Source organism: Aedes aegypti, chromosome 2 (genome assembly GCF_002204515.2).
Source record: "Aedes aegypti strain LVP_AGWG chromosome 2, AaegL5.0 Primary Assembly, whole genome shotgun sequence".
NCBI lineage: Eukaryota > Metazoa > Arthropoda > Insecta > Diptera > Culicidae > Aedes > Aedes aegypti.
In genome coordinates, this window is record NC_035108.1 from 125903824 (window position 1) to 125931240 (window position 27417).

Here is a 27417-nt window from a genome sequence, read left to right on the forward strand (position 1 = left end):
TCAGGACCCTGACGATTTAGAAAGTCTTCGGCCAAGTTGTTCAGTAGCTCGGGCCTGCTGAGATATTTGCAAAACAAATGTTTCATGCCAAATGTTTCATTGGCGTCACCTGGTGGCAAAATTTAGAATCAACTAGCTCGATCAATGATTGTCCTTGGTTTATTATTGAACAACTTTACCGAAGATGTCATTTTTATAAGTGGTCAGGATTCTGAGATATCGGCAAAAAAGTTTCATGCACACTACCATCGCCTGGTGGAAAATCTCGAATCTGTTGGCTTGAATAATGATAGCCCTTGGCTTATTACCCAGACAACCAGAAATCGCATGAAAGTTTACGTTATAACTCGTTTATTCATACTAATTACATCAAACCCGCAAAACACTGTGGGTAAACTCGTCAGATTGATGAAAAAAAAAAATCTTGGGAAATTCAGGACGGATTCGCAAAGTCTTTCCTCTATAATTTTGTTGAAAAAGGTTGTTGAAAGACCGTCAAATTTGGAAACTAAGGATGCTTATGTCTCAGGTACAGTTTTACACACAACTATACTTTCTTAGGTAAAGATCAGCAACATGGGAAGGACTACTATGTTACACATTGATTAGTTGGGATTCCACCGCGTGATGGCGCCATCTCAGAATTTCTAAATTATACCACTAGGAGGCGCTAGTTCTAAATTATACCACTAGGATGCGCTAGTGAGCTACTAATATTTCAAACTCACATAACACAAGATGCAGCACAGCTAGAAGGCCGATCCTTTCGGCAAAGTTGTTCGTTAGGTTAAGGACTTTGTGCTGCATGCTTGATTAGTTCAATATTCTACCATTATAAAGCGCTAGTGCGCAATGAAAATTGAAAATTTTTATATTGTCCAATGCAGATTAGATAAAAAGCTGGTGCTTTCGGTAAAGTTGTTTATTAGACCATGGGCTATACACTGCATATCATATGGCGCCCTTGGCAAAACCCCATTTGAGCGCCCCCTAGTTAAAGATAAAAACAAAACTTATCTTTGTTTTTTTTTTCAAGAAACAAGCTTTCTTCATACATACCTTAAAAATTCCAAAAGGCTTCTTTTTGAAATTCTATAGCGTCTTCATGCTAAAGCTTCAATATTGATGTAAAATTGATATACGTTAAACTGTAGTTAAACTTGTTAATAGTTATATTTTTTGCTAAGAAGAAATGTTTGAGTCTTCTGTAACGTATAAAAAATTGGAAAATAAACCCAAATTATACATACAATGTATATGTTTATGTGGCAATCAACAAACCTGCAGAAACTAAACATTTTCATTTTAAATTTTAGTGATATGTTTGAGCAAGATAAAGCGTCCTTTGCAGGCTCAGCAAATATTACAGGTAATAAGAATATTCTTCTGGATATTTTTTTCAAGTATTTTTGTCCAGCTTTTAGTAGAAATCAATAAATGATCTCGTTAATGATTTTTTTTTTCAAAAACAATTTTTTAATGAATTTCATAAATAATTTTGCATCAATTGACCCAAACAGAACTATTTTATGAATTGATCTAACGATCCTCGAATTTTTTTTTTTCCAAAACACAAGGAATAAAATTTTACCCGGAATGTACAGCAAGATTTTACAGGATCCTTTTTCAGGATAACTACTAAATTCGGATAATGATTCTCTCAACATCTTAAGCAGGGTTTCACATATTTGTAATACTGCAAAATCTTCTGCAGGATTCTCACAGAAACCTAGCCAGAATAATGTTTCACACAGTCCTCGGCAGAATTTTGAAACCATTAGCTTAGATTCTGACGTAATCCTGAGCGCAAATTTTCAATAATCCAACGCAAGATTATAACGGAGTTCTGTGTAGTTTTTTTATAGAATCCTAAATACTTGGCAGCAATAATTTTCTTATATTTTGTTTTTCTAAAAGAAACTTATTTGACTGAATGATTTTTATTCTACTTCACCAAATCGTACAATGAAGATGAAAAATATTTTCCCTCCCGCACAATATTCTTTTCGCCATTCCGTTGCAAATCAATCAACTTTTCATTGAAAGCACTCTTTTCGGTGCTAAAAAGCAGCACTTTTCAGTACTGTTTTGGTAGGCGTCAACCGAATAACCCAGTCTTTTCATGTCATGCTTATTCTGCGCGGAGTGTGAGTCAAGACGAGTCGTTCTCACCTTGGGTGACGTGAGGCGACTAATATTAATCAATTGGAAACGAATCGACACCTCACCGACTCGCCTCGCCTTACATGCCGCACAGCATAAGCACCATTGCATCTGATTCTTGGGTTTATTCTACGACTGGCGTGAGGTGAGCATTGTCGGTGTCGTAAAGCGAGGTGACAATTCTCGACTCGAGTGAAGTGACTTTCCATTTGGTTTACACGGCGAATCACTTCACTAGAGTCTATATCCGTTGTGCAATCTGGTTCCGACACAGGTTGACGATTCTGATGTGGGATGCTGGATTTGTAGTCAGCTACTGTCTGTGCTGTCTTACCTATTCATTCCTCCAATGGACCTATGCACGAGTTCACTAATTTGACGTTTGAGCGGTGCCGTGTTATTTACGTGACCATGGCAACTAATGAATTCGGCACCGCTCAAACGTCAAATTAGTGAAGTCGTGCATGGACCAATGCACGAGTTCACTAATTTGACGTTTGAGCGGTGCCGAATTCACTCGTTGCCATGGTCACGTAAATAACACGGCACCGCTCAAACGTCAAATAGTGAACTCGTGCATCCGTTCATAGGTCCATATAGCTCTGCAATGATACCGATGGGAGCGAGAAAATTTTTAACATTCATGGGTACTACTGTATCACAGCCTACGTGATCGAAAATACTGAATTGAAACTACGCATGGCTGTATGTCCATGTGGGTTCTCTTGAAACGTTTGTTTGTGCTTTAAGAGTTCATCCAGTTGAAACGGCATTTTTAGAAATAGCAAAAAAAAAGACTCGGCGAGCCTCGTTGGATAAATGTACAACTCGTGCTGAAAAAATCATCATTTTGCAACTTGTTGCATAAATAACTATTTTGACATTTGGCCAGTGGTTTGGAAAGGTTGGGCTGACTCATATTATAAGTACAATGGTTGCAAGTCTTTTTTAAGACTTGGAAGCTTTTCTAATACAAGTCTTTAAAAAGGCTCCATTTTTAATAACATATCTTGATGATAATCTCTTAAGTATATTTTCCAATCAAAATGGTATCTAAAGTCATTTTTCTTACGGAAGCAGTGCAAATTAAGTCATGGTGGAAAGTTCGTGACTTAAGTGAAACCTCCAAGACTCTTATGCTACTATTCCACAGGTTCGTCTCAGATTCTTAGAGGAAAAGCTTCAAAAATTTTTCCAATGATTTCTCCAGAGATTTATTCTGGAATACTTCAAGAATACCTTCAGGTATCCCTTCAAAAAAATGTTCTCGAGATTCGTCCAAATATTCGTAGGAATTCGTCCTGCACTCCCCAAAGAGATATTTCAAGGGATGGTTAGATGAATTTCTCCAAGAAATCCTCGAGCATACCCACATTACTTCGTCCAGTAATTTTCATAGAGATTATCCTGTAAATTTTGACTGGGACTAGGATTTCCTTCAAGTGTCTGATCCTCTAAATCTTTTTTCCGATTTCTCTAGTTGTTACTTTAAACAATGTTCAAATTCAAATGATTTGGAATTGATAGATCTTATAACGTAACGACTGGAAAAATTCGCGAAACATTAGTAAAGGACCTATGTACAAATGAGAGGCTCTCTTTGTTTACTTTCTCTTTGATCAATAACTGAGTCACATTAACCTCTTCTGTTGCGTTTTTTGTATGAAACGCTAGTCATAGAAACTGCCTTTCGATCTGTAGTTCGAAAAACTTCCCAAAAGCTTTAGTATTCCACTGTAATAATCGAAAGAGAACCAGAGAGGAGAGAATCTTTCATTTGTACATAGGTCCTTTAGTAATGTTTCGCGAGAAATCCTGGGATAGTATCTTGCAAAATTTCCTGTCTGCTAGAGTTCCTCAAATTATTTGTTTAGGAAATTTTCAGGATACTCTATTTGAATTCCTCCAGGATTTCTCCTGTCATTTTCGTATAAATTCCATCAAGAGTTCAGCCAAAGTCTTTTCCAGAAATTTCTCCAGGAAATCTATTGAAAGCTTTACAATGAATTCCCCAATAAATTCGACTAGGAATTCCTCATAATGTTTCCTCAGAAATTTCATTTGCATTTCAGTCAAGGATTACTTTTGCTTCTTCTTCTTTCTGGCGTTACGTCCCCACTGGGACAGAGCCTGCTTCTCAGCTTAGTGTTCTTATGAGCACTTCCACAGTTATTAACTGAGAGCTTACTATGCCAATGACCATTTTTGCATGTGTATATCGTGTGGCAGGTACGAAGATACTCTATGCCCTGGGAAGTCGAGAAAATTTCCAACCCGAAAAGATCCTCGACCGGTGGGATTCGAACCCACATCCCTCAGCTTGGTCTTGCTGAATAGCTGCGCGTTTACCGCTACGGCTATCTGGGCCCCAATTACTTTTGCAGTTCTTCCAAATATTTTTTCGAATAAGAAAATCCTGCAGGATTTTGCTCACGGATTCGATTGATTATTTTTCAATATTTATCTTAGCAAGAAGATCCTCCACGGCTTCCTCACAAATCCAAGAGTTCTTTCAGAAATATTAGGCGGAATTCATCAGGAATTTTTACAATAGTTTTATCTGTGATTACATTAGTATTTCTCTTATCTCACACCCGAAAGTAACCAAGACTTTTGATTGAGAGAAGATGTTCTTAAAAGGTATCCCGAGGGAAATTACTGGTTGAACCTTTAAATATGTTGAACAGAATTGTTGCAGTAAATAACACGGAAAGTCGATGTTAGAATGATGAATTCGCGGATGATTTTTTTTTCCAAATATTATCCGAGCAAGAAAATCCTCCAAGACTTCCTCACTAATCCAATAGTTCTTTAAAAGATCCTTGCATGAGTTCATCAGAAATTTCTGCAAAAGTTTCTTCAGAGATTACTTTGTAATTTCATTTATATGCACTTGCAAAGTTTCACAGAAATTTTTATTCTTCCAATAATATTTAAAAAAAAATCCATGACAAACCTCTGGAGGCATATCTGGATGAATTACTTGATAAATTTATTGAGTAGTTCCTTGGGAAAAATAATTCTTGGAAGTATTCCGAACGAAATTACCAGTTGAACTTTTGAAGATTTCATAGGCGGAATTGTTGAAGGAAATTGTAAGGGAAGCGATGAAAGATGAATGGACGAATTCCTAGAGGATTAATGACTTTCCTGAGAAATTTCTGAAAGAATCCTTACCATGAACAACCTGTATGCGAATTCCGGTGCGTATTTTCTTAGAAGAAAAGAAAATTTTCTTGTCTTAGAAGAAATGGCTCGCCGGAATTCACCTACTGGTGGGATATTTTGAGTGATTTCTGGGGTTTCTCTCATAATAATTCAAGGTTGAATTCTTCAAAGTATTCTGAAAGAAATTCTTGGAGGAATTCCTTAGGAAGTCTGTAAAACAAGCACTAAATGGAATGCTGAATGCTACGGACTAATAATTTCAATTAAACTTTGAACACCTGAATACATTAGTACAAGTAGTAATATTTGGCATAATGTCGTAATTCCCCAAATGTTGTTAGAAATATCCTATAAGAAATATCTGGTCGGATTCTTTAAGAAATTCTACACTTTTATAACTGATTCCTGGCTCGTTTTTTTTGTTTTCTTGATTCCTGTTGGGTCTATTTGGAATTCATGTTTGATATGGACGCAATGCCAATGCAAAAGATTTTACTATTGACCAAACCGTAAAAACATAGCGTGGGTTAATCTAAAATTCATCCAAATTATCTTTTTCACCTTAGCAACTATCTCTGAGTAATCTATTCTAGAAATTTGAACCCTAGCTTCATGTGACGTGTATCTTTCCTCCAAACGATGTAGAATATTTGGCACCCCTCTGAACAAACACTATACACACAACTAATGCGAATAATCTTCATCTTAACCGGTTTCATGCTCGGTGTTCGCCATCGCGCCACATTTGTACACATCATACACTCATCACCATCGCGCACAACACTTAGAAAATCGTCGAATGATACTTCACACCTTGATGAAGCGGTGTCAGGCACCTCCATCGGAAGGTAAGCCAACCGAGGGTTACCGATCACTATCCTGACAGGAAGATTGTCCTACCATAAAGATCCCTTCCAGCATAGCTTAAATTTCTAATCTTGCTGTTTTATCAGCACAACCGATTACAAGCACCTCTTCACATCGAAATCTTTGCGGTAAATAGTTTTTTAATTCAAATATATTCAACTTTTCATCCGCAGCTGAAGGCGGCGTGCTGCGAAGGATCGGTGACATGGGTGCCGTCATGACTTCACTGACCCTGGGGCCGATCTCCACCGCTCTCGTGTCCCCCAACATCCAGCACCGAAAGTCCGTTTCCCAGTACATGAAAGAATATCCGCTGGTGATGGACACTAAGCTGAAGATTATCGAGATCTTGCAATTTATCTTGGACGTTCGTCTGGACTACCGGATAAGTTGTCTGTTATCGATTTTCAAGCGGGAGTTTGATGAGAACGAGCAAACGGCAAGCAGTCAACAGGTTCAACCGACTCCTCCGGTGGTTCAACCCATTGTTCCTACGGTTCCATCGGTCATTGTCCCATCTTCGGATGGTACCCTCAAGGAGAATACATCGGATACAGCTTCGCTGTTGTCGACATCAACGGTGGAAACGATAGTGGAGTCATCCACTGAAGAACCGCTAATTCCTAATCAATCAACGACGGTGACCAGTCAGGAATCGAAACCGGAAGTCAAACCAGATACTAAGCCGGCACCTGCTACGGCTGAAAATATAAACCTCCGTCAGAAGAACATAGATCTCGAATCAATCGGTGTTCAAGCGGAAGGTATTTTCGGTTGTAACGAAGACACCTATAACCCACTGGATCTGGACGGCCAAGGTGGCAGGACATTCCTACGCGTACTGCTGCACCTGATCATGCACGAGTATCCTGCGCTGGTGTCAGGAGCTCTTCATCTGCTCTTCCGCCACTTCAGTCAACGGCAAGAAGTGCTACATGCCTTCCGTCAGGTTCAGCTACTGGTATCAGACAGCGACGTGGAGTCATACAAGCAGATCAAATCGGATCTAGACGTGCTGCGGCAGAGCGTTGAAAAGTCGGAACTATGGGTGTACAAATCCAAACAATCCGATGAGTTGCAACAAGCTGAAGGCGGAGAGGCTACTGATGGTCAGAAGCAAGATAAGGATACCACGTCGTCCTCTGTGAAAACGAAACCCGAGTTGGTCAAACAGGAATCTCAGTTGAACTTTGACCAGGGTCCCGAACTGAACCCAGAGCAGGCAGCTGAATACAAGAAAATTCAACAGATTTTGATTAGGATGAACAAATTATGCATCACAACAGGTAACTTTAGTAATCCTTTGTACGCGATCGTATTAAACTGAAACATTTTCAAGCAGGTCCCGGTGAAGTCGTCAAACCGAGGAAGCACGAACAGCGATTGCTGCGAAATGTGGGAGTTCATACGGTCGTCCTAGATCTGCTTCAAATACCCTATGACGAGAAAGATGACTACCGAATGAACGAGTTAATGCGTCTGGCTCACGAGTTCCTGCAAAACTTCTGCTTGGGAAATCAGCAGAATCAAATTCTGCTCCATAAACAGCTGGATCTGTTCCTTAATCCAGGGGTAGGTACCTTGAGCGAGCAGCTGCTCAACCAAAAAACATTTGTTCGATTGTCCGACATTTTGTGATACATCATTCCGCGGGCAACCATTTAATGGTACTAACCGCGTCATATCGCAAAATGGTACAACGCGAAATATCATACAATCCACTTACTCATCCCTCAATTGCAGATCCTGGAGGCGGAAACCGTTTGTGCCATCTTCAAGGACAATCTCAACCTATGCAACGAAGTTAGTGATAAGGTTGTGCAGCACTTTGTGCACTGCATTGAAATTCACGGTCGCCATGTAGAGTACCTCAAGTTCCTGCAGACGATCATCAAGGCGGAGAACCAATTCATACGCAAGTGCCAGGACATGGTCATGCAAGAGCTGGTCAACGCAGGCGAAGATGTGCTGGTATTCTACAATGACAAATCTTCGTTCAACTACTTTGTCGAGCTGATGCGAACCTACAGCAGCGGGGAGCTGAGCGATTCCAGTCCGTTGATGTACCATATCGAATTGGTGAAGCTGCTTGCCTGTTGCACGATGGGTAAGAATGTGTATACGGAAATCAAGTGCAATAGTTTACTGGCGTTGGATGACATCGTGGCAATGATATCGCATCCGGACTGCATCCCGGAGGTGAAGGTTGCGTACGTGGATTTCCTGTGTCACTGCTACATCGATACGGAGGTCGAGGTTAAGGAGATCTACTCTTCCAATCACATGTGGTGTTTGTTCGAGAAGTCGTTCTTAATCGATATCAACAATGTGGTGAAGGGAGGAAGCTACACAAATCGTCAATTAGAGAATTATGTCTGCAACGAAATCATGAACATTCTGACGACCTTTTTCAACAGTCAATTTTCGGATCAAAGCACGGCACTACAGGTGAGTAAAATTTATTTTCAATGCGATAACAGTAATCGAACAATTATACTAATCCAAAAGCCAACTCTGGCACGAAGTCCTACTGCTGTGGACGAAGCGATAGAGCGATTGTTAGCAGGGCGAAGGTATCAGATGAGACGACTACTTCGGCAAAACAGTATGAACGAAACCGGACAACCAAAGATCAAGAAGTTTTTCCTTTCGCAGGCAAGATTTTAGGATTCTAGTTTGTATTGCTCGACTGGTATCGCTAAATAAACCCGACGATCCATAGGTACAAATACCAAAAAAGCTATTAACCTTCATCCAGCTAATATACTTTTCACACACTGAAATGTGCACAAATTTTTGATTGTACGACATTTCCCAGAATGCCGTTCCCCAGCATGACTTTCCCCTGAACGCCATTCCCCAGAATGGGACATTCCCCAAAAATAAGAGATTTTTGGACTGTTAAAATCCAGGTAAATGAGAAATAGTAAATAGTGAACACATTTAACTGAAAAATTCGAGGAAATCCAATTATTTTCATAGGTAAAACATTTTAGTTTTTTTTATGACAGCAGTTTATTAATTAGGAATCTTTTAATCGGAAATTCAAGAAATTTATCAAATACAGCGCCATCTATGGTCGGAAATATAATTAGAACCGTTTGGACAATTTTTATACATTTTGACGATTTTCTCCTTACTAAAGCTCGCTTAGCCCCTCCTTAGAGTTGATAGATTCTGTTCAAATTTTTACAGTAGTTTATTGTAGTCTGACTAATGTGGGCCACTCTAGTGCATACAGACTACCAAAGCTACAGTCAAATTTCGTTCGTTGCACTATCTTTACTGCCGTGAATCGCAAGTCAGTCCCATCTGTAAAAAGTAGGCATTGAGAAAATGGGCTGTGAAGTTTCCAAACTCGTTTTCCATACGAATATCCAAAAAATTCCAGAGGATTGTAACATGTTCCAATCTTAACGAAACTTTCACAACTTGCTTTTCGCTACGATATGTTTTAGAGGAAAATACAAAAGTTATAAAAACACGTTTCATTTTTGTATTACACTGTGCGAAAGTCTGTAGTGGGACTGATATGCGGTTACTTTTCATTATGGGACAATTTGACTTGCTGTTTTTTTCCTATTTTTTTCGAACAAATCATATTATTTTATTAGTGCAGCTGAAAGAGCATTGGAAAAGATGTTGAAAACTGAACTCAACTCAATTTTGACGAAAATGCAGATGGGACTGACTTGCGATTCACGGCAGTTTAGGTGGGCTTCGTTTTAATTGGGCTCCCGTTAGGTGGGCTATAGCCCACTTAAAACGAAGATAAACGTCACTTTTTGACATTAATCTATATTTATCAATGTTGGTAGCCCTGAATTTCTATTGTATTCGATATTTTGACAGCTTAAAACTCAGCCCAATTAGTGAAAGTCTTTCACTAGGTGGGCTACCGGTTTAGTGCAACGAACGAAAGTTGACTGTATTAAGTTTTGCTGTAAAAGGAAAATATCAAAGACAAGATAAATTTTCTAGTGTAATTGTGATTCATTAATCTACATAATTACGAAGACAATAAACCTTGGAAGCATATGTTTAAAAGAAGGGAGAATATGCTATAAAAGCAAAAAAAAACAAATTCTATCAATTTATTTTGTACATATGAAGAATATTACACTAATATAAATCACCCTTTGGAAATACAGTCAATTTGAACAGAAGGAAAAATAAATTTGGAACCCAAAAAATAAATCTAATAGCTTGGGTCAAGTTTGATCATAAAACACAGTATGACATATGTAAAAGCAGCTTATTTTGAACGGTTGTGCTACTTTTCTCCGAATGTGGGCATTTTTTTAAATTATCGGACAGGTTTGGGCCGGAGGTTCTCCGATTTGCATGAAATTTTCACCAGAGGTAGAGCTCGTGGATACATGACCAAAAGTGAAATTCAAAAAAATATAGTGGCCTATTTTCCCGGAAAACTCTAGATGAATTTTCACGATTTCTCTATATACCTCAAACTTTGAAAATTCATATCTCCTGAACTATGCATCGTAGAACAAAAGTTTTTTAGTGAAATCGAAAGGAAATTTTCTCAGCAATCTCTTAAAAATATAAAAAGAAAAACATTTCTCGGAAAATTTTTCACTATGGAGAAAATTGTCGGAAAAATAGCGAAAAAACTATCGTCTGTATCATGGACAATTTTCAAAAAAATATTTTTTGTTTCATCAATCCATACTCTAACTTTCGTCCATAGACGCCAAAGTGGTATCTTTTACCGTTTAGGCGACAGAACTGAAAAACCGAAGACCACCCGCACGCTTCCCATAGGAAAATGTGTTCTATTGTGGGCCTCATAACCGTGCACTAACAGCGGCAGTAATTTACACGCATTGTAAGTGTAACACAGTAAACCATCCTTTCCTTTCCAGTCAGAAGAAGCTTTTCGTCAATCGGACCACTCTCCATTGGTCAGTTGGGTGTTTAGTGTGCCCTTCATCAGCAACGTTATTTAGTATTTAAGCTAACAGCCTCTATGAAAGCCGCACGGGAAGTTCTTGTTACAATCAATCATTATGTAAACGTTTAAAGGATCAAATCTCAAGATCCACTTTCTTTGAAAACTTATGAATATATTGTTAATATGTTGTTTCGGCCAGGACGTCTTTCCTACGTTGGGTCTTTTACGATACAACGGACGGCAAATCAAGCGAACGGCTTCACTTTAACAGATTTATTACCACTGAGAGGCAGCATGCCTACTCGGTGGAGAAACGAAAGAAACTACATACTTACAAATTCAATGGGTGCGCCTTATATAGGCGCACGATACGGCCAGACAAAACATACAATAATTATTCATTGCGCAAGTACGCTTCTCAATACAGTTTGGCGCACTGTTGAGTTGGCGCCAACTGTAGAGGCTGCACGCTGACTGGCAGTGGAATATTCCACAGCAGCCATCAATGAAACAATAGATAGCATCCCTGAGTGTTATACAGTTGATTGATATTATATACATGCAAATACTATACTATGTTCTTCCAAGGAACAATCAGAATTTATATCAAATATATCACTTTGTATGGAAAACAAAACTGAAAATGTATTCGCGCGCTTTTAGATAGTTATCTAATCATTTGATAAATTGAACAAAATTTGAAAAAGCAAGATAATTACAAATAGCACTTTAAGTATGCTTAAATATCCTTTTTGCTTGGCAACTATATGATACTGAGGGTCAAGCATGGGAAACACTCACTCAGTTATTGTGTTTCCCTCACTCGCTTCCATACACAGTCGGGAGCGAGAAAGCCGTTTTTTAACCAAACCGAACGTTTCAATTTCCAGTGCCCATTCTGCTTCTTCGGCGAGCACTAAGCGAAACAAAAAACGGCATCTGATCAGTCGAATGCAATAAGGCTATCCATGAGGACTTTCCGCGATAGGACTGACAGCTAAAAGTGTGCATGCAACTGAAATTGAAGAGTAAACAAAACATGTAAGTGTTTTCGGAGGTTAATATTTTCCTTTGTAATCGAACGGTCACTCCGATCACGAAACGTCAAAAGCTCATGGTAAACAAAAAACCAGCTGATCACAGCTGTCTCATGGATTGTCTTATACCAAAATTCGGACAAAGGACAAACATTTGAAAAGGGCCCAAGAGGTCTTGAGCCTTTTTTTCAGAAACGTTGCTGTTGAGCCCTTTTTAGCCCGCCCACGCAAACTAATCCCACTATCAGAGAGATTGGTGTTAGCTCTTCTTGATAGTGGTATTGGTGAGCGTGATCGAGTTGAATTAGGTTCAACAGCGGCTTGCAAAGCCAATGTTTACCAATGTCGATGTGCCCTTTTGAAATGTTTGTCCAGGAATGATTGTTTACATGCTGATTCCGTTCGAATGGCATTCGAGTTTGAGTGCTAATGAGCGTTCACTGACTGGCAGTCCACACCACGGAATGATTCAGTGAGTAGGAATCCTCTCAGTCAGTTCAATGCATTCGGCGAATGGATGCTAAGTGCATTAACTCGTGCCTCGCCGATACAAGTGTATTGGTATTCACTTCTCTTCGCGTTCCTTCCGATTGTCGCTTTTACACAATCGATTTCGACGCTTTCATGCTACACTCCGCCTAGGACGGTTCAGCTATCACTGAATGTTCGATAGCAGCAGATTTTTTGCTATTTTTTATCGGTGTCGTTCGGATGAGTGAGTGAATTTTCCCATGCTTGCTAAGGGTCAGTTCCTATTACCTATATTATTAAATATTAGGATCGTTTTCAATTAAAGACTGTTGGTCTCAATAGTAAAGATTACGAATAAAGGACATACAAAACACCCAACAGACCAAAGGAGAGTGCTCCGATTGACGAAAAGCTTCTTCTGACTGGAAAGGAAAGGATAGTTTACTGTGTTACACTTACAATGCGTGTAAATTACTGCCGCCGTTAGCGCACGGTTATGAGGCCCACAATAGAACACATTTTTCTATGTGAAGCGTGCTGAGAAAATTTCCTTTCGATTTCACTAAAAAACTTTTGTTCTACGATACATAGTTCAAGAGATATGAATTTTCAAAGTTTGAGGTATATAGAAAAATCGTGAAAATTCATCTAGAGTTTTCCGGGAAAATAGGCCACTATAATTTTTTTGAATTTCACTTTTGGTCATGTATCCACGAGCTCTACCTCTGGTGAAAATTTCATGCAAATCAGAGCACCTCCGGCCCAAATTGTCCGATAATAAAAAAGAAAAAATCCCCATGTCGGTTCCCCGAATTTCGTTTCCACGAACGCCAGTTCCCATACTGCCAGTGCCCCGAACACCCTGTTTCCCCGAATAGCCTAGTTCCCCGAAAAGTTTTTTGCTTTTATAATTGTCATAACTTTATGTGTTTCAAGGTGGTAAACCAACCGGTCAGAATATGCACCCTTCTTTGCTTGATTTGCGGTTCTTTCGAGTTCCACAATTATCGGCATTTTTGGAAAAATGTACTATGTAAATAAGACTAGTCTTGCACCTGTTTGAACTGTATCACTTTTCGAGGAAATGTCTTTTGGGGAAATGGGTCATACGGTAAGCTGGTATGCGGGGAAATTATCTTAGGGGGTGCGACTATAGCGCGGACGACCTGCTGATCTGATGTGCGGCAACGAGCCCTGTATCTCTCGATAGACTCACTAAAGCTATCTTCGAGAGTTTGTATCTCGGCCAGACGGTAGACCTCAGAATTTCGCATTCTCCTAGGGGCGTACAAGGCCATTCTCAGAAACTTGTTCTGAACCATCTGGAGTTTTAGATGGTGTGATTTAGCGCAGCTCTCTCATACCAGCACACAGTGCACAGTGGGACGGATTGAGGTTTTAAGTGGAAAGATGGAACTCACGCCTTCAATTGTGATTTTACGTTAAAATGATGTTCTACAAAGTTGTTTCTAATATAAAAACAATTTTTTTGGTCGGAACGAAAATTAGGGTGGCCCTATGTTAAAAAAGATAACCATCAAAACTTTTTTAATTTACGGAATATTGGTATAGTTTGTTCTACAAAGTTGAAGATCGAAAAATTTCAAGCTGATTTGATAAAAAAAGTTTTTTCCTAGCTCAAAAATTGACCGTTTTAGAGCATTTTTCGCTATAGATGTAGGGCGGCCCATCAAAAATTGTTTTTTTTTTGTGTTTGATTTTTATTATTTCAAGTACCTTAGTAAAATTGTCTTCCTATTACTTTCAAGACTAATTGAAACGCAAACATAAAAGATATATTGTCCATTTGGTTGACGAATAGATTTTCCGCTCTTTATTCGAAGACGTCAAATATTATCTCACACAAAAAATTGATCCTAACATTAAATAACGTCCTATGCTGATAATGTTATGCCAATAAAGATGATATTTTCAATAGCTGATTCTGAGCCCAGGGTATAATATATTAAAACATAAGGTCAGTAAAAAGTTAATAAAGGTATGAATTAAAAAAAAATACCTTTTTAGTTGTAGAATTTACCATTACGATGCAAACAAAAGTGTGCACATTTTGCTTGAAGATAATTTCGAATGTGAGGATTGAAGCAAAAATGTTGTCGTTTGGGGTAGGGTAACCGAAGATGAAATGATGTAAACAAAAACAAAAGATCATCATAATTGAAAACCAGAACGGATTCCAAAATTGTAGAAATAAGCTCCGATATTGATAATATTGAATAATCAAGGTAAGTTCCACAAAATTCTGAAACAGTGCTTGTTAGGCTAAATATTGATAGACGATTTTCTTATTTTAATCCGATCGCACTAGCAGTGAGACTAAAACTGAGACCCAAAATGACCGATATCATAGCTGCAGTAAAACAACGACGGGCATCCGAAAATACAATGTATCATGCATTGTACGGATATTACTTCCTTGGTTTCTCTCGGGCAAGGTTATCGGTCATCTACGGAAAGCACAAAACTACCATTTCGAATTGGATTCAAACGTATGAGCAAAATGGGATTTTGAGCCGGAAGCAGCAGGAGAACATAACCCGGAAGTTTAGTTATGAACATCGTCAGTGGCTGGTTGAATTATACAGACAACGTCCATTGCTGTATTTGGATGAAGCCAGGACGGCTTTTATGGACAATTTCAAGCTGAGTATTTCTGCATCTTCCATCTGCCGGATTCTTCATAGCCAAGGTCTTACATGGAAAAAACTTGAAAGGAGAGCAATTCAAATACAACATGATGATATATATAGATTTTCACTTGAACTGAATAAGCTCAACTGGGATCTTTTCAATCTGGTATTTTTAGATGAAGTATCGTTTGATAACCGGGGTATGTTGCGTACTAGAGGATATGCAGCTAAAGGAAAAACACTTGTTTGTAAGGGAGAATTCGTCAGAAAGGCTAGGGTATCTTGTCTTTGTATGATTGGACAAAAAGGAATGCTCGAATGTTCATTTACAGAAGGCACCTTTACTAGATTAACATACTTTGAGCATTGCAAACAGTTTGCTTTAAAGAGTAGACTTGTTGAAACATACCCCGGTTATCATTCTATATGGATTCTAGACGGGGCCAGAATTCACTGCGACGATAAGATTGTGTCCTATTTCCGATCGTTAGGCATTTTTATGATCTTTTTACCTGCATATTCCCCTTTTTATAATCCGATTGAAATAGTTTTTGGACTCTCTAAAGGTAGGATGCAACACTATTACAGAGAAAACAGTAATCAAGATATGAAAATGTTTATTGCAGAGGTTATGAGCTCATATGTTAACTTTAACATGACAAATCTCTTTCGTAAATGTGGTTATAAAAATGGTGGGAAATTTGATCCCACATGTGCTGCCCCAGAAAAATTGATTGATCTTACAGTACGTGATATAAGTAATGAATGAAACTATGTTAACTGTTCAACTATTTATTATTGATAAACTTAAATAAAAAACAAAACAAAAACAATTATAATCAATAAAAGTTGAAAAATCATTTCCACAACTCATCTACACATGATCAACATCCTCCATCTCTGTAATTTCCAAGCTCAATGTTTTACCATGCTCATCTTCTTGGACGGTAACAGAAGTTTCCATTGCACTGATAAGGGAAGCGCTCAATTTATCTCGGATTTCCAATGCTTCCAGGCGTTGCTTCAGCATTTTCATTGTTGCACCAAGATTTTCGTAGCCGTTTTCCAAAACGTTGTATACCTGACGAAGTGACTCGATTTCTTCATGGAAACTATGGTTTACACTGTGGGCCACATTCAGCTCTCGTCGCACTGCTTCCATGCGCGGTCCATCTTTTGCGCGGAACAAGTGTGCCAAATGCTGGGGAGGGTAATCTTTCATTGTCACTCGCAAATGCGCGGGTGCATTCAAAATAGCGTTAGCCCAGAAAGACCACGCCATGCCGTGTCCATCCATGGTGTCACCATGGGCCGTTCTAAGTTCATCTGCAAGGTCAAACACAGCATGGGTCATAGCAGCACCAGATCGATCTTTCTCGGCTGGATCAATCAGCACATCCTTAACCGAATTCCAAACTGCTCGGCTGCTGATGGAGAGAGAATAAATATGCAACAGGAGCGATATTTCTTTACCTCTCCAGCTCTGCAGAACACTGCTCTTTTTGTCGCTTATTTTGTCCAGGGTATAGTTGCGACGACCGGACAGGAACAGCACAAACTTATGGAAATCATCCTCCACTGGTTGATTATTCAGACTCCAGGACGGACTTGTCGTTCCGTCGGGATTTGTTGTAAACACAACTTCACGAGCCAAATAATCCTTGGACAGATGCCAAATCTTGTGGATGAACTCACATTTGCTTCCAGCTGATATTTCCCATCGGGCCACATAAGTTCCTGACGATTGTCCTTTAAATTGACGCTTGTGCACTAAGAACGTACAGAAAAACAAATCGTCACGCTTCTCGTCGGTACAGTTGGAAGAGTTGCTTGCGTCCAAAGGATCGTTTTCCGATAGCTCGAGCTCCTCCACTTCATAGTCCTCCACTTCTCCTACTGCCCCGGGATGGATCTGATCGGGGTCGCTGAGCAAATCGTTGTTGTCCATGTTCTTTCCTGTAATATTCGTTCAATTTTACATTTATTTCACAATATTTTGAATAACAAACTTACCAATTCGAAGAATTTGAAGAGGATTTTTTTTTTCTTCATACAGTCGTCGCGCTGGTGTTGGAGATAAACAAAAACATCTGTCAGATGAGATGCTCAGCCGATTTACACTGGTGGACAAGAAATAAAATCTAACAAATCTTAAGCTGCAAAAACAATTGCACTATAATCATGTTTTATAATGATCTGTTAGTGATTTTAATTAGATTTGATACTATAGATAGCAATGCATTTATGTTATTCAATGAACGAGCTAATAATGTAAATTGGTGCCATAAAGTAAATTTATACCAAAAGTTTCGAAAAAATGTTGCTCGCTGTATGGGTAAATTCATCGATGGGAGGATATTTTGATGTGACAAAATTTTTTAGGTGTGAGTCTATTGGAGGGCAAAATCCTCAATAGCTAATGGAAATAAATAGATACAAGAGTCTTTTCGTAATGAAAATTTAATTTACTTTCTTGGACATAAAGTATCATCGATACTAAAACATACGATATACGAATGCAAAATGAAAAATATGGCAAAGAAAGCTCTCAGTTAATAACTGTGGAAGTGCTCCTAACAACAATAACATGAGAAGTATGATCTGTTCCAGTAGGGACGCGATGCCAAAAAAAAGAATATTGATACAATTTTTTTCTGATGAAAAGTTAAAAACTTTTTGATAACCAAAAAAAAACATGTTTATATGTTTGTATAGTTGGGAAAACAAAATTAATTGTGTTGACATGACGATAGTGTTTGTCAGCTTAAAAATGTGAATAATCGTATTATACTTCGGCAGATCTGTTTGCTAATGATATGACTGATTCATATATTATTAACCGTTACTAACAGATTTTTGAAGGAACTCCCAAATTTACAATAATGTTCAATTTTAAGACATGGCTATCTCTTAATTATAGCCTTAATTAATCAAAACATCTAAACATGATCAAATAATGAATATAGTTATTCCTCTTAATCTAGCCTTGAAAGTCAGCGTCAAATCAGAAATCGTACTCTAGTAATATACCGTTCCAGATACGATATATCTCATACGGTGGACAAATTACTAGTAATTTGTCGGTGGACAAATTACTAGTAATTGAGCATTCGTTACTTCCAATCAGAATGTTTCCCAAAGAGATGTATTCGGAAGTTTGGGATGAGCCATGTCAGGAAATTCAACCGTGAGGTAAATTAAGAAGATATTTTCAAAAAACTTTTCTCCTTATTTATATTGCCGAGCTCCTTTGACTCTTTTCGGAAGTACGTATATAAGAATATGAAATAATTTAGTTTTTTATTCCGATTTAAAACCGAAAGATAATAATTGCCATGCAAAAAAAAAAATCTTTTTTTTTTTTGCCCCAACTACATTTACATGTAAAAAAAACGTTTGTTTTTCATGAAAAATGTTTATAACTATTCATCGGAAAAAATTGATAGATGAAGGAATGACAACTTTGATGAGATATCCAAAAATAAAAAAAAAAATATAACACAAAAACCTATTTTTGAAGGGCCACCCTACATCAATAGCGAAAAATGCTCTAAAACGGTCAATTTTTGAGCAAAGAAAAAACTTTTTCTATCAAATCAGCTTAAAATTGTCCGATCTTCAACTTTGTAGAACAAGCTATGTCAATATCCCTTAAAATAAAAAAGTTTTGATGGTTATCTTTTTTTACATAGGGCCACCCTAATTTTCGTTCCGACCAAAAAAAATGTTTTTATATTAGAAACAACTTTGTAGAACATCATTTTAACGTAAAATCACAATTGAAGGCGTGAGTTCCATCTTTCCTCCTAAAACCCCTATCCGTCCCACTGTGCAGTGCGTTGCTCCATAGACAAAAATCAAATTTCAAGTTATTTTTTCCGGCGATAATAAGTATCCACAAGTGTTTATAGATACCATCCGTTATCGAAACAAGTATTTATAAGCTTTACGAAGCACTAAAACATCTACAACAAGCTTCGGAAGAGACAGTTTTCGAAGTAGCAGAAAAACCAAATTTTGTCGCATGTTTTCAGCATTCCTTTCAACTAGCACGGAGAGTGTCGTAATCAATCTATTCAATCAAAATCTAAAAGAGAACATGACTGAAGGTTGGTAATAGTTATTTAAGCAACAAGTTGCAAAATGATGATTTTTTCAGCACGAGTTGTACATTTATCCAACGAGGCTTGCCGAGTTGGATAAATACAACGAGTGCCGAAAAAATCGAGTTTTGCAACGAGTTGCATACAACATTTTTTGCTATTACGAAAATGCCGTTCAATTAAATTATTTCTAACAGCACAAACATATTCCAAGAGTATCCACATGGCCCTCCATGCGATGCATAGTCTCAGTAGTTTTCAATCAGGTAGGCTGTGAAACAGCAACCTGATCTTGCGTATGACCAGTACTGCCGTTATACGCATAATTGTCCCATGTTACTTTTTGTGCATTTTGACTTTTTGTCATCAAACAGTTTATTTTTACGTATAGTTTTTGAAAACACTTACCAAAAATTAACTTTGTTCGGAAAATCAATAAAAAGCAAGCCAAGTCAATTTGTCCCATTGTTGAATTTCCACGCATAACTGTCCCACTACTGTATTTCTACGCATAACTGTCACACTATACAATTCGCTGCACTAATCTTGAACAAAATATTCAGTTGTGAATTTTGAATTACCTGGTGTTTGTGAAAATCGTTTTGAACATCTACTTACGTTGACTTTACATCCCATGTGGAACACAACCCGTGTTATGTGTTTATCGAGATGCATTCGTCATTCATGCGAGTCTGACGTCAAATTTGATTGAAGTTATCAATTAAATAATATTATTTTCCATTCGTTTTTCAATGAATTTCAGTTGAATTTTCAGGGTCAATCACATTTATTTTAATTTTTTTTTGAACCGCCGTCATCGATTAGAAATTCACCATAATTTTGGATTCATCACGAGGAGTACTGAATTAATCCCACTTGAAGAACCAGTAATTACTTTAATTTCGAGTCCATGGCTTGCGACAAATCAACTTCATGATTTAGCAAACCAAGTCCAAATAAAAATAGTTCGACCATTTTTGGAAGACTTGGCCATATGCTGGGTTGGTCCGAATACCGGTTCACTGGTGGAAGTGGCCATTATATTGGCGAATCTGAAACCTGGCATGCGACATATCAATTTTCATGAATTTGCAAATTAGGTCTACAGGTGGTTCGAATGTATTTGAATGACTTGACCACATGTCGGATTGTTCTGAATTCCCGGTTTTCTGGGGGAAAAGGCATCTAGACTGTCGGTTCTGAAACCTAGCTGGCAACATCAAACTTCATAAATTCACAAATCAAGGCTAAAGAAGGGTAATTCAAAGGTTCCTGGATGACTTGATACATGCCAGGTTGTTTTGGATACCCTGTTCCCCAGAAGAAGTAGCCATTATATTGGCGGTCTTGAGACCTATCTTGCGATATATCAAACTTGATGAAGTCAAGAAGAAGTCAAAGTCAAGTCTAAAGAAGAATAGGATGACCTGGCCACATACTGGGCTATTCCGCATAGTTGGCTCTTCGGTGCAAGTTGCAAATATGTTGGTGGTTCTAAAACTTAATTTGCGATGTATCAAACATACCATGATATGTATTGCAAACAAAGTCCAAAAAAAATGTCAAATCGTGTGATGATTTGTGTCGTGAATTTTGAGTAAAATATTTACTCGGCAGAATAACCTTGAATTCGCAGATGAGTTTCTGTCAAGCCTACAGCTGGAAGAGTCGATTAAGGAATTAATTACATCTTATAAACTCTGTTACTTACTCATCCACTCTTTCTTTCACTAACTTATACATTTTCTCACTATCACACATATAGAAAACTTTGCTTTCCATCACAAACTATAAAATCTTTTTTTCTCTCTTCCCCACACGTGGCTCCGTTTGGCACATGTCACTTGAGCCTTCATTAGGTGCCTTAACATAGTCTTGAGGATATACGTCCTCTACATTCGGTACAATCTATACGTAAGAACGGTCATCCACAGCAGTATGCTTAGCACATAATTGGTTACTACTTTCAGTGGGACTGTTATGCGTAGAAATTCACCAAAAACCCCGTATTTCTAGGCATAACAGTCCCACTTTGAATTTCGTAGCCAAATTTACTTTATTCCCATAATACAAACTCTTAACTCTAATAAACACGCTATTCTTTATACTATTGTGAAGATTTTAATTCAATTTACCACACACCTGGCCAAATTAAGGCCTAAATGTGTTAAAATCTTTAAACGCGTTTTTTTTTTCGATTGCATATTTTGGAACATGGGACAATTATGCGTATAACGGCAGAGTAGAAGCATTAACCTAAGAATGCTAATGTCGCTACTGTTCGTGTTACCAACATCTAGTTTGCCACGCGCTGACAGCTTGAGTACCGGTCCTCAAAGTGTCAAATAAATTTTATAATCATCCACAACAACATGGCATCGAAAAAACAATGAAAATATACAGTTAAAGGTGATAATAAACTAATTCAGTTTTGTGAGAATAGCGCCATTAGCGTTCTACTACTAATATTTCTATTGTATGACCACGGCATAAAAATTAACAAGGCAGGCTCTTTACTGATGTAAATATTCAGTTTGATTGCAAACATGTGACGTCACTCCTATCGTACCATATACCTTTCGGACCACTAGATCTTTTTTTTTTCGCAAATTTGTTCGAGGTGGATAGGAATGACGTAGTCAAGTAGCTGTCAGTTTTCGGAATATATCACCTTCTTAATATAGTACACCGTGCGTATGACAATCAGAAATTTTCACGCTTCAATCCATATTCTATTGATCTGATTTCGACGACGGACCAGGTAAGATGCCGGATGCAATTTTTGAATTATTTAAATTATTCCTCGTGTGTCAACCTGGCTGCACGAACTGTGAAGAGACGTGGAGTTAGGCTTCGGTCATTTTGGAATTTACTATACAGCAAACTTCGTAAACACTGGGTGACCCGATTCTAAATCAGAATGGTTTCCTAGGCGGATACGAATCGCCAAACGCTTGCAGAAGCTGAAGCATTCCCGCATAGAAAATTACGGTTTGTCATACATTTAAAACAACAAATATCTTGTAGCGGTTAAGGTTAACGTTCCATTAACAGTTTTTAATATGTTGAACAATATGAGAGTTACAGACCTATACTATAAAGAATGGTATGAATAACCTACAGCATACTGTAACAATACATTAAAGTGTTCAGATATTGTAATACATTTTGAGGGGGGAATTGGTCTCACAATTTATTACACATTTTCAACAGTTTGGCGAACGGTTGCACGCATTCATTCGTGAGCCGATGCAAATAGAACACGCTTAAGAAATAATCAACACAGAAGCTGTGTACAAGATTCAAATCCGTGATGAAATGTTTCTGGTTTTTTTAACATAATGTCTTAATTTATAACTTCCAATACTTTCTGAATCGCAAAACTAATATCATCGCCATTTGTTGATCAAGTTATGTGAAAATACTATGGTCGCGACTTAAAAATTTAGACTACCTTTTGTGTTACTTTTTTCTAGCGTGCAGGTTTTATATATGAGTTATTATTTTTAATACAACGTATTTTGATTAAGATTTGGTTTCGGATGATAAAAGGATGGTATAAGATGTGACTCGTATCTAGGATAACACTTAAAAGAGATCGAGCATCTGCTCGCAGCTTTATTTATACACATGCTTAAATCTTATTAATGGTACAGTAGTTTGTGTGTACAATCAGTATTCGATGTCGCAATAGCAGCATATCATTTTCAGGGAAGCATACACCACACAGGTTGTTGTGTTTATTTTGCTAGTGAAAAAAAGTAAGAAAAAACTTCCAAACTGCCTATTTTTTGGTTCCCGTTTCATCGCCATCGGACTAAAACCAGCCGAAAGTTATATTAAACATTGTTTAATTGCGTTTTCGTTCCGGTAGTGTAGTGTGTTTTAGTCAATGTGGTTTTCCGGTGTTTTGGATTACCTGTCCTCCAGCAGTCGGATCCTGACGGATCGATTCTGATGAAAGAAAGTGTGTAATCTTGAAGTTCCTTGGCAAATCTCTCATATTAACCGATAGTATTCTTAGATTGCAGCGGAAACCGAAGACGAGGAGTAAAAGGCCATCCGTGACCAGATAAAGAAGCGCCAAAGTCGCCGAATGTTGTTCCACGAGCGACAAACAAGTTCCGATGTTGGTTCGGACGAAAGCGATGGCGACAATAAGGAAGGGGAGGAAGTCTCGATTGCAAGTGACAAACGAGGAGGAAAGAAAAGACGAAAGTTGGGTCATATCTCCGCCCAATCGTTTAAGCCTATCCGGAATTGCCCCGCCAGATCTCAACGAAGATGACGACGAGGTTGATGATTATGAAGATGTGGTTCAGGTGGGAAATTATTTGAAAAAGTGGACGATACTTTCAAAGATCCTCAGAGGCACAATGTCTGATGGCCCAACACCGGTGAAAAGACGAGGCCATTTAAGAAGAACATTAGTGTTCTGAACTTAGCTCTGACATAATAAATTGATAAGATTCACGAATCAATCCGTTTGTTAGTGCATAAATAGTTTTTTTTAGAAGAAACACAATAAAAGATACAATTATAATATTTTATTGAGAATGATTTGCAAGAAGTGCGTTTAAAATACATAAGGTACAAGCATAACATTACAATATAGCGTAGGGTTTAAAAACCATACACACCGTAAATGAGTCATTATACATACATTACTAGTTTTATGCCATTTTTATTGGTCAACAATTTCACTACTGTTTCCGATACGGTGAATTGGGTATAACATGGATAATATATCGACCGTTTCACATACTGTCATTGAAAAAATTTGTTCGAAAAAATCGGCGTTTTCAAATGGTGACATAACTTAACCGCCTATTCCCCACATTGTTATTTGTTCAATTACAATTTGCCAAACTGTCAAAATTGTTCCGGGTAAGGTTGGTTTATTGTTACTTTGGATGTTGTACGAAACTGTTTACAAATTGTCGCAGACAGTTACGGATAGTTTGGGAAACAGTAGCTGTATTGTTCCGATTTATGCGGGTTGTCTAACTAGTCATTGAGATTCACAGGGCAGTTCAATAAATGGCTTTTGAAGAGTCACAGATACTTAGTTGGTGACTCCCAAAACAGAACTGAAAAGTGCTACTTTTCTGCACCAAAAAGAGTGCTGAAAAGTAGCACTTTTCAGTTCTGTTTTTGTTATCAGGAAAAGTAGGCCGTTATGTGATTCATTTCCTTGATATAAAGTAGGCTTATATGCAACGTAATGGCAAAAAGTATATTTGATGTGATAAGAACACCAATTTGACCTTGAATATGAGTAATTGGCACGTTGAGTTGGCTATAAAATCAAACTTATGAAATACTTACATGTAACTTTGATTATCGATTCAAAAAAAGTTCCATCGAGTTCCAACCTAAACCACTCACAGACACGTTTCTTAGAGTGTCCTCTAGGAGGTCTAAAAGATACAGCTGCAACTCCCTGCAACTCTTCGAGATTTTTGACTATTTTTAGGTATACTTCTTAACCAGCACGAGTTTGAAAATGAGTGGTTTGTGATGAAAAATCCGAAAATCTTGCGACGCAATGTAGTCATGGCTCAACCAGACATTACACCAGAGCAAGTTCATGCTTAAAATAATATATTTTAAATGTAGTTTCCAACTACAGTGCCCAACAGAAGCAAAATGTCGGCGATCAACTGACCTTTCGAAAAGCTTTGATAACGCAGAGAGAAGGCTGATGGGGCGATAATTTTTGGGGGAGGAAGGATCTTTGCCAGGTTTCCTGATGGGGACGACTTTAGCTGACTTCCAGGACGATGGGAAGAAGCTAAGCTGGGGGCACTGGTTGAAGATCACCGCTAGGTGATCATAGAACTGGACACTCAAGTGCTTGAGTTCCAAGTTCATGATGTTATCGAAACCTGGGGCCTTCATGTTTTTGGAGTGTTTTAGAGTTCGTCAGCTGTGATCTCCAACTACTCCGAGAAGTGGTTGGGAATCTGATGGTGATTGTTTGCATGCTCATTAACGGCAGCTTCATGCGGACTGATGATGTCGCGTCCAAGATTATGTGAGCTGACGAAATGTCGACCTATTTCGGCTGCCTTCTCAGCAGTCGTTATCAAGCGATCCACGGGGCTATTGTTGTCTTGTGGAACCAGCGGTGGAATGGGTCTAGGCTTGATTTTTAAAATTTTCTTGAGCTTCCAGAACGGCTGAGCACAGTCAGGGAGAGCGCGGATCTTCTTTGCAAAAATTTGGTTTCTGTGGTCCAACCTTGATAATTTTGTTCATCCGATTTACATCGGATTTAAGAGCAGGCAGCCCAATTCCCTGGTACTGCCTGCGGATGGTGTTGCGAAGTCTGATCATATCTTTAGTACGCCTATCGATTGGTATGTTGTTGCTCACCTGACTAATTGCCGGCACATGTCGTTCCCTGGCCTGGGAGATCGCTTCTTCGATGGCCTACAGCTGCCGATCTACGTCATCGGTTGACTCGGGTTGCACCTCGTAGTCGACGTGGGTGTCGACGCACTGCCGGAACTGGTCCCAGTTGACACGATGATAGTTGCGCCGAGTCGTGAGATGCCGGTTGACCGAGGACCCAACTTCCGCTTCCACCGGGTAGTGGTCCGAGCTGAGTTCCTGGTAGACGACCGGTTGGGAGATGTTTGCCATGTTGGTGATGAACAGGTCGATGATGGCATGGGCCCCGGATCTGCTCAACCGGGTAAGAGTATCCGGGCCCAAGATGTTGAAGGTTCCTTCCTCCAAGCCTTGCTGCAGGATGACTTCGTTTCGGTTTCTTCGGGGGTTCCCCCAGGCTTCGTGCTTCGCGTTGAGGTCGCCAGCGATGATGTACCGCCCGCGCCGCTGAGGTAGCTTGGTGATGTCCTGTCGTAGTGCCGTTGCCGACCTGTCGTTGAGGTTCGCTTGCGTTGGGTAGTATGCAGCGATGATGGTGATCGGGCCGTCCGAAGCTTGCACTTCTACTCCTACGGCCTCGATGAGCTTGAGCTGCAGGCTCGGCAGCAGGCGGCAGTTCATGTTGTGGCGCAAAGCGATGGCGACTCCCTCTCCTTCAGAGCCGGTTCGATCTTGCCGCACAAGCCGATGGTTGGGAATGAAGGCGCTCATCTCTGGCTTGAGGCGTGATGATGGCGATGTCGATGCTTTTCTCTTCGAGAAAATCGACGAGCTCAATAGCTTTTTTTCCGGAGGGAACAAGCGTTCCAGGAAAGCAAATACCACCGACTTGGTGGCGTCGATCTGTTCCGACTTGGAACGGCTGGCGCGAAGCCGTTGGAACAAGTTCCTGGTGTATTCCAACATTTGCTCCGGTGGGTACAGGAAGCCGTCGTCGGAGGGAGGAGTGCCGGAAGCACTGGGTCCAGGATTCCCCCATCCAGGAGGGGACGCTCTCTGCACCGGTGGAGCAGAGGTGGCAGCCGCAATGCGATGCTGAACAGAGGGGGCCGACTGGCGGGATGCCTGTCGGTAGGTTGGTGGAAGCGGTGGCAGATTGGGCACCTGGTAGCGGGGAGTCGGAAAGTGCTCCTCAGTCAGCGGTCCAGGTGGCCAGCTCTGGCGCTGTCGTCCCTGCTTCTTGGCGGATGCTTGCTGGCGGATCGCCAACACGATAAAGATCAACCGCGATGCATCATGGGTTTTGTCATGATCACTAGATTTCCATCCTTGCAAACGCTAGAACTAAAGACAGATAAAAAACCGTTTTCCTAACGCTTCCATCCTTCCTTACGCCTGAGGCAGTCTGCTAACCACAAAAGCAAACCTCTCTGCCATGCCTTTCCCCCAATCCATACACTCCCGCATAAACTGGCGTAGATGCATTCGGACTCCACGGTCTACAGTGGGTCAGTAAAAGTGCAACATCATTTCCTCCCCCTTCCCCACATTGGTCTGCATTCTCACGTGGCAGGCGCCATTGTTGCCTAAAAATAGAAGATCACCAGTATTTATACAATTAGGGTGTCTGTTAATCCCAAGCAGTCATTCGATTGGTTGCTTGTGTAAGTGCAGCTGATCTGGCGATACTGGAGTAGCATCCACGGGCG

The 27417-nt window shown here is 39.3% G+C and overlaps 1 protein-coding gene and 1 long non-coding RNA gene across 5 annotated transcripts in view; both read left to right on the forward strand.

Annotated features, from left to right (window-relative positions):
* The window catches only part of LOC5564815 (inositol 1,4,5-trisphosphate receptor), a 125204-nt gene that overhangs the window by 76996 nt on the left and 20791 nt on the right, over positions 1 to 27417 (forward strand). For all 4 annotated transcript variants that reach the window (XM_021842234.1, XM_021842236.1, XM_021842235.1 and 1 more), the window contains 3 exons: positions 6372 to 7484; positions 7538 to 7770; positions 7942 to 8646. In XM_021842234.1, coding sequence (XP_021697926.1) covers positions 6372 to 7484; positions 7538 to 7770; positions 7942 to 8646 — 2051 coding nt within the window. The remainder of the gene's footprint in view (positions 1 to 6371; positions 7485 to 7537; positions 7771 to 7941; positions 8647 to 27417) is intronic.
* Positions 22069 to 23912, forward strand: LOC110676002. Its single transcript, XR_002499989.1, has 3 exons — positions 22069 to 22855; positions 23103 to 23339; positions 23397 to 23912. It is a non-coding gene; the product is annotated as an uncharacterized LOC110676002 (long non-coding RNA).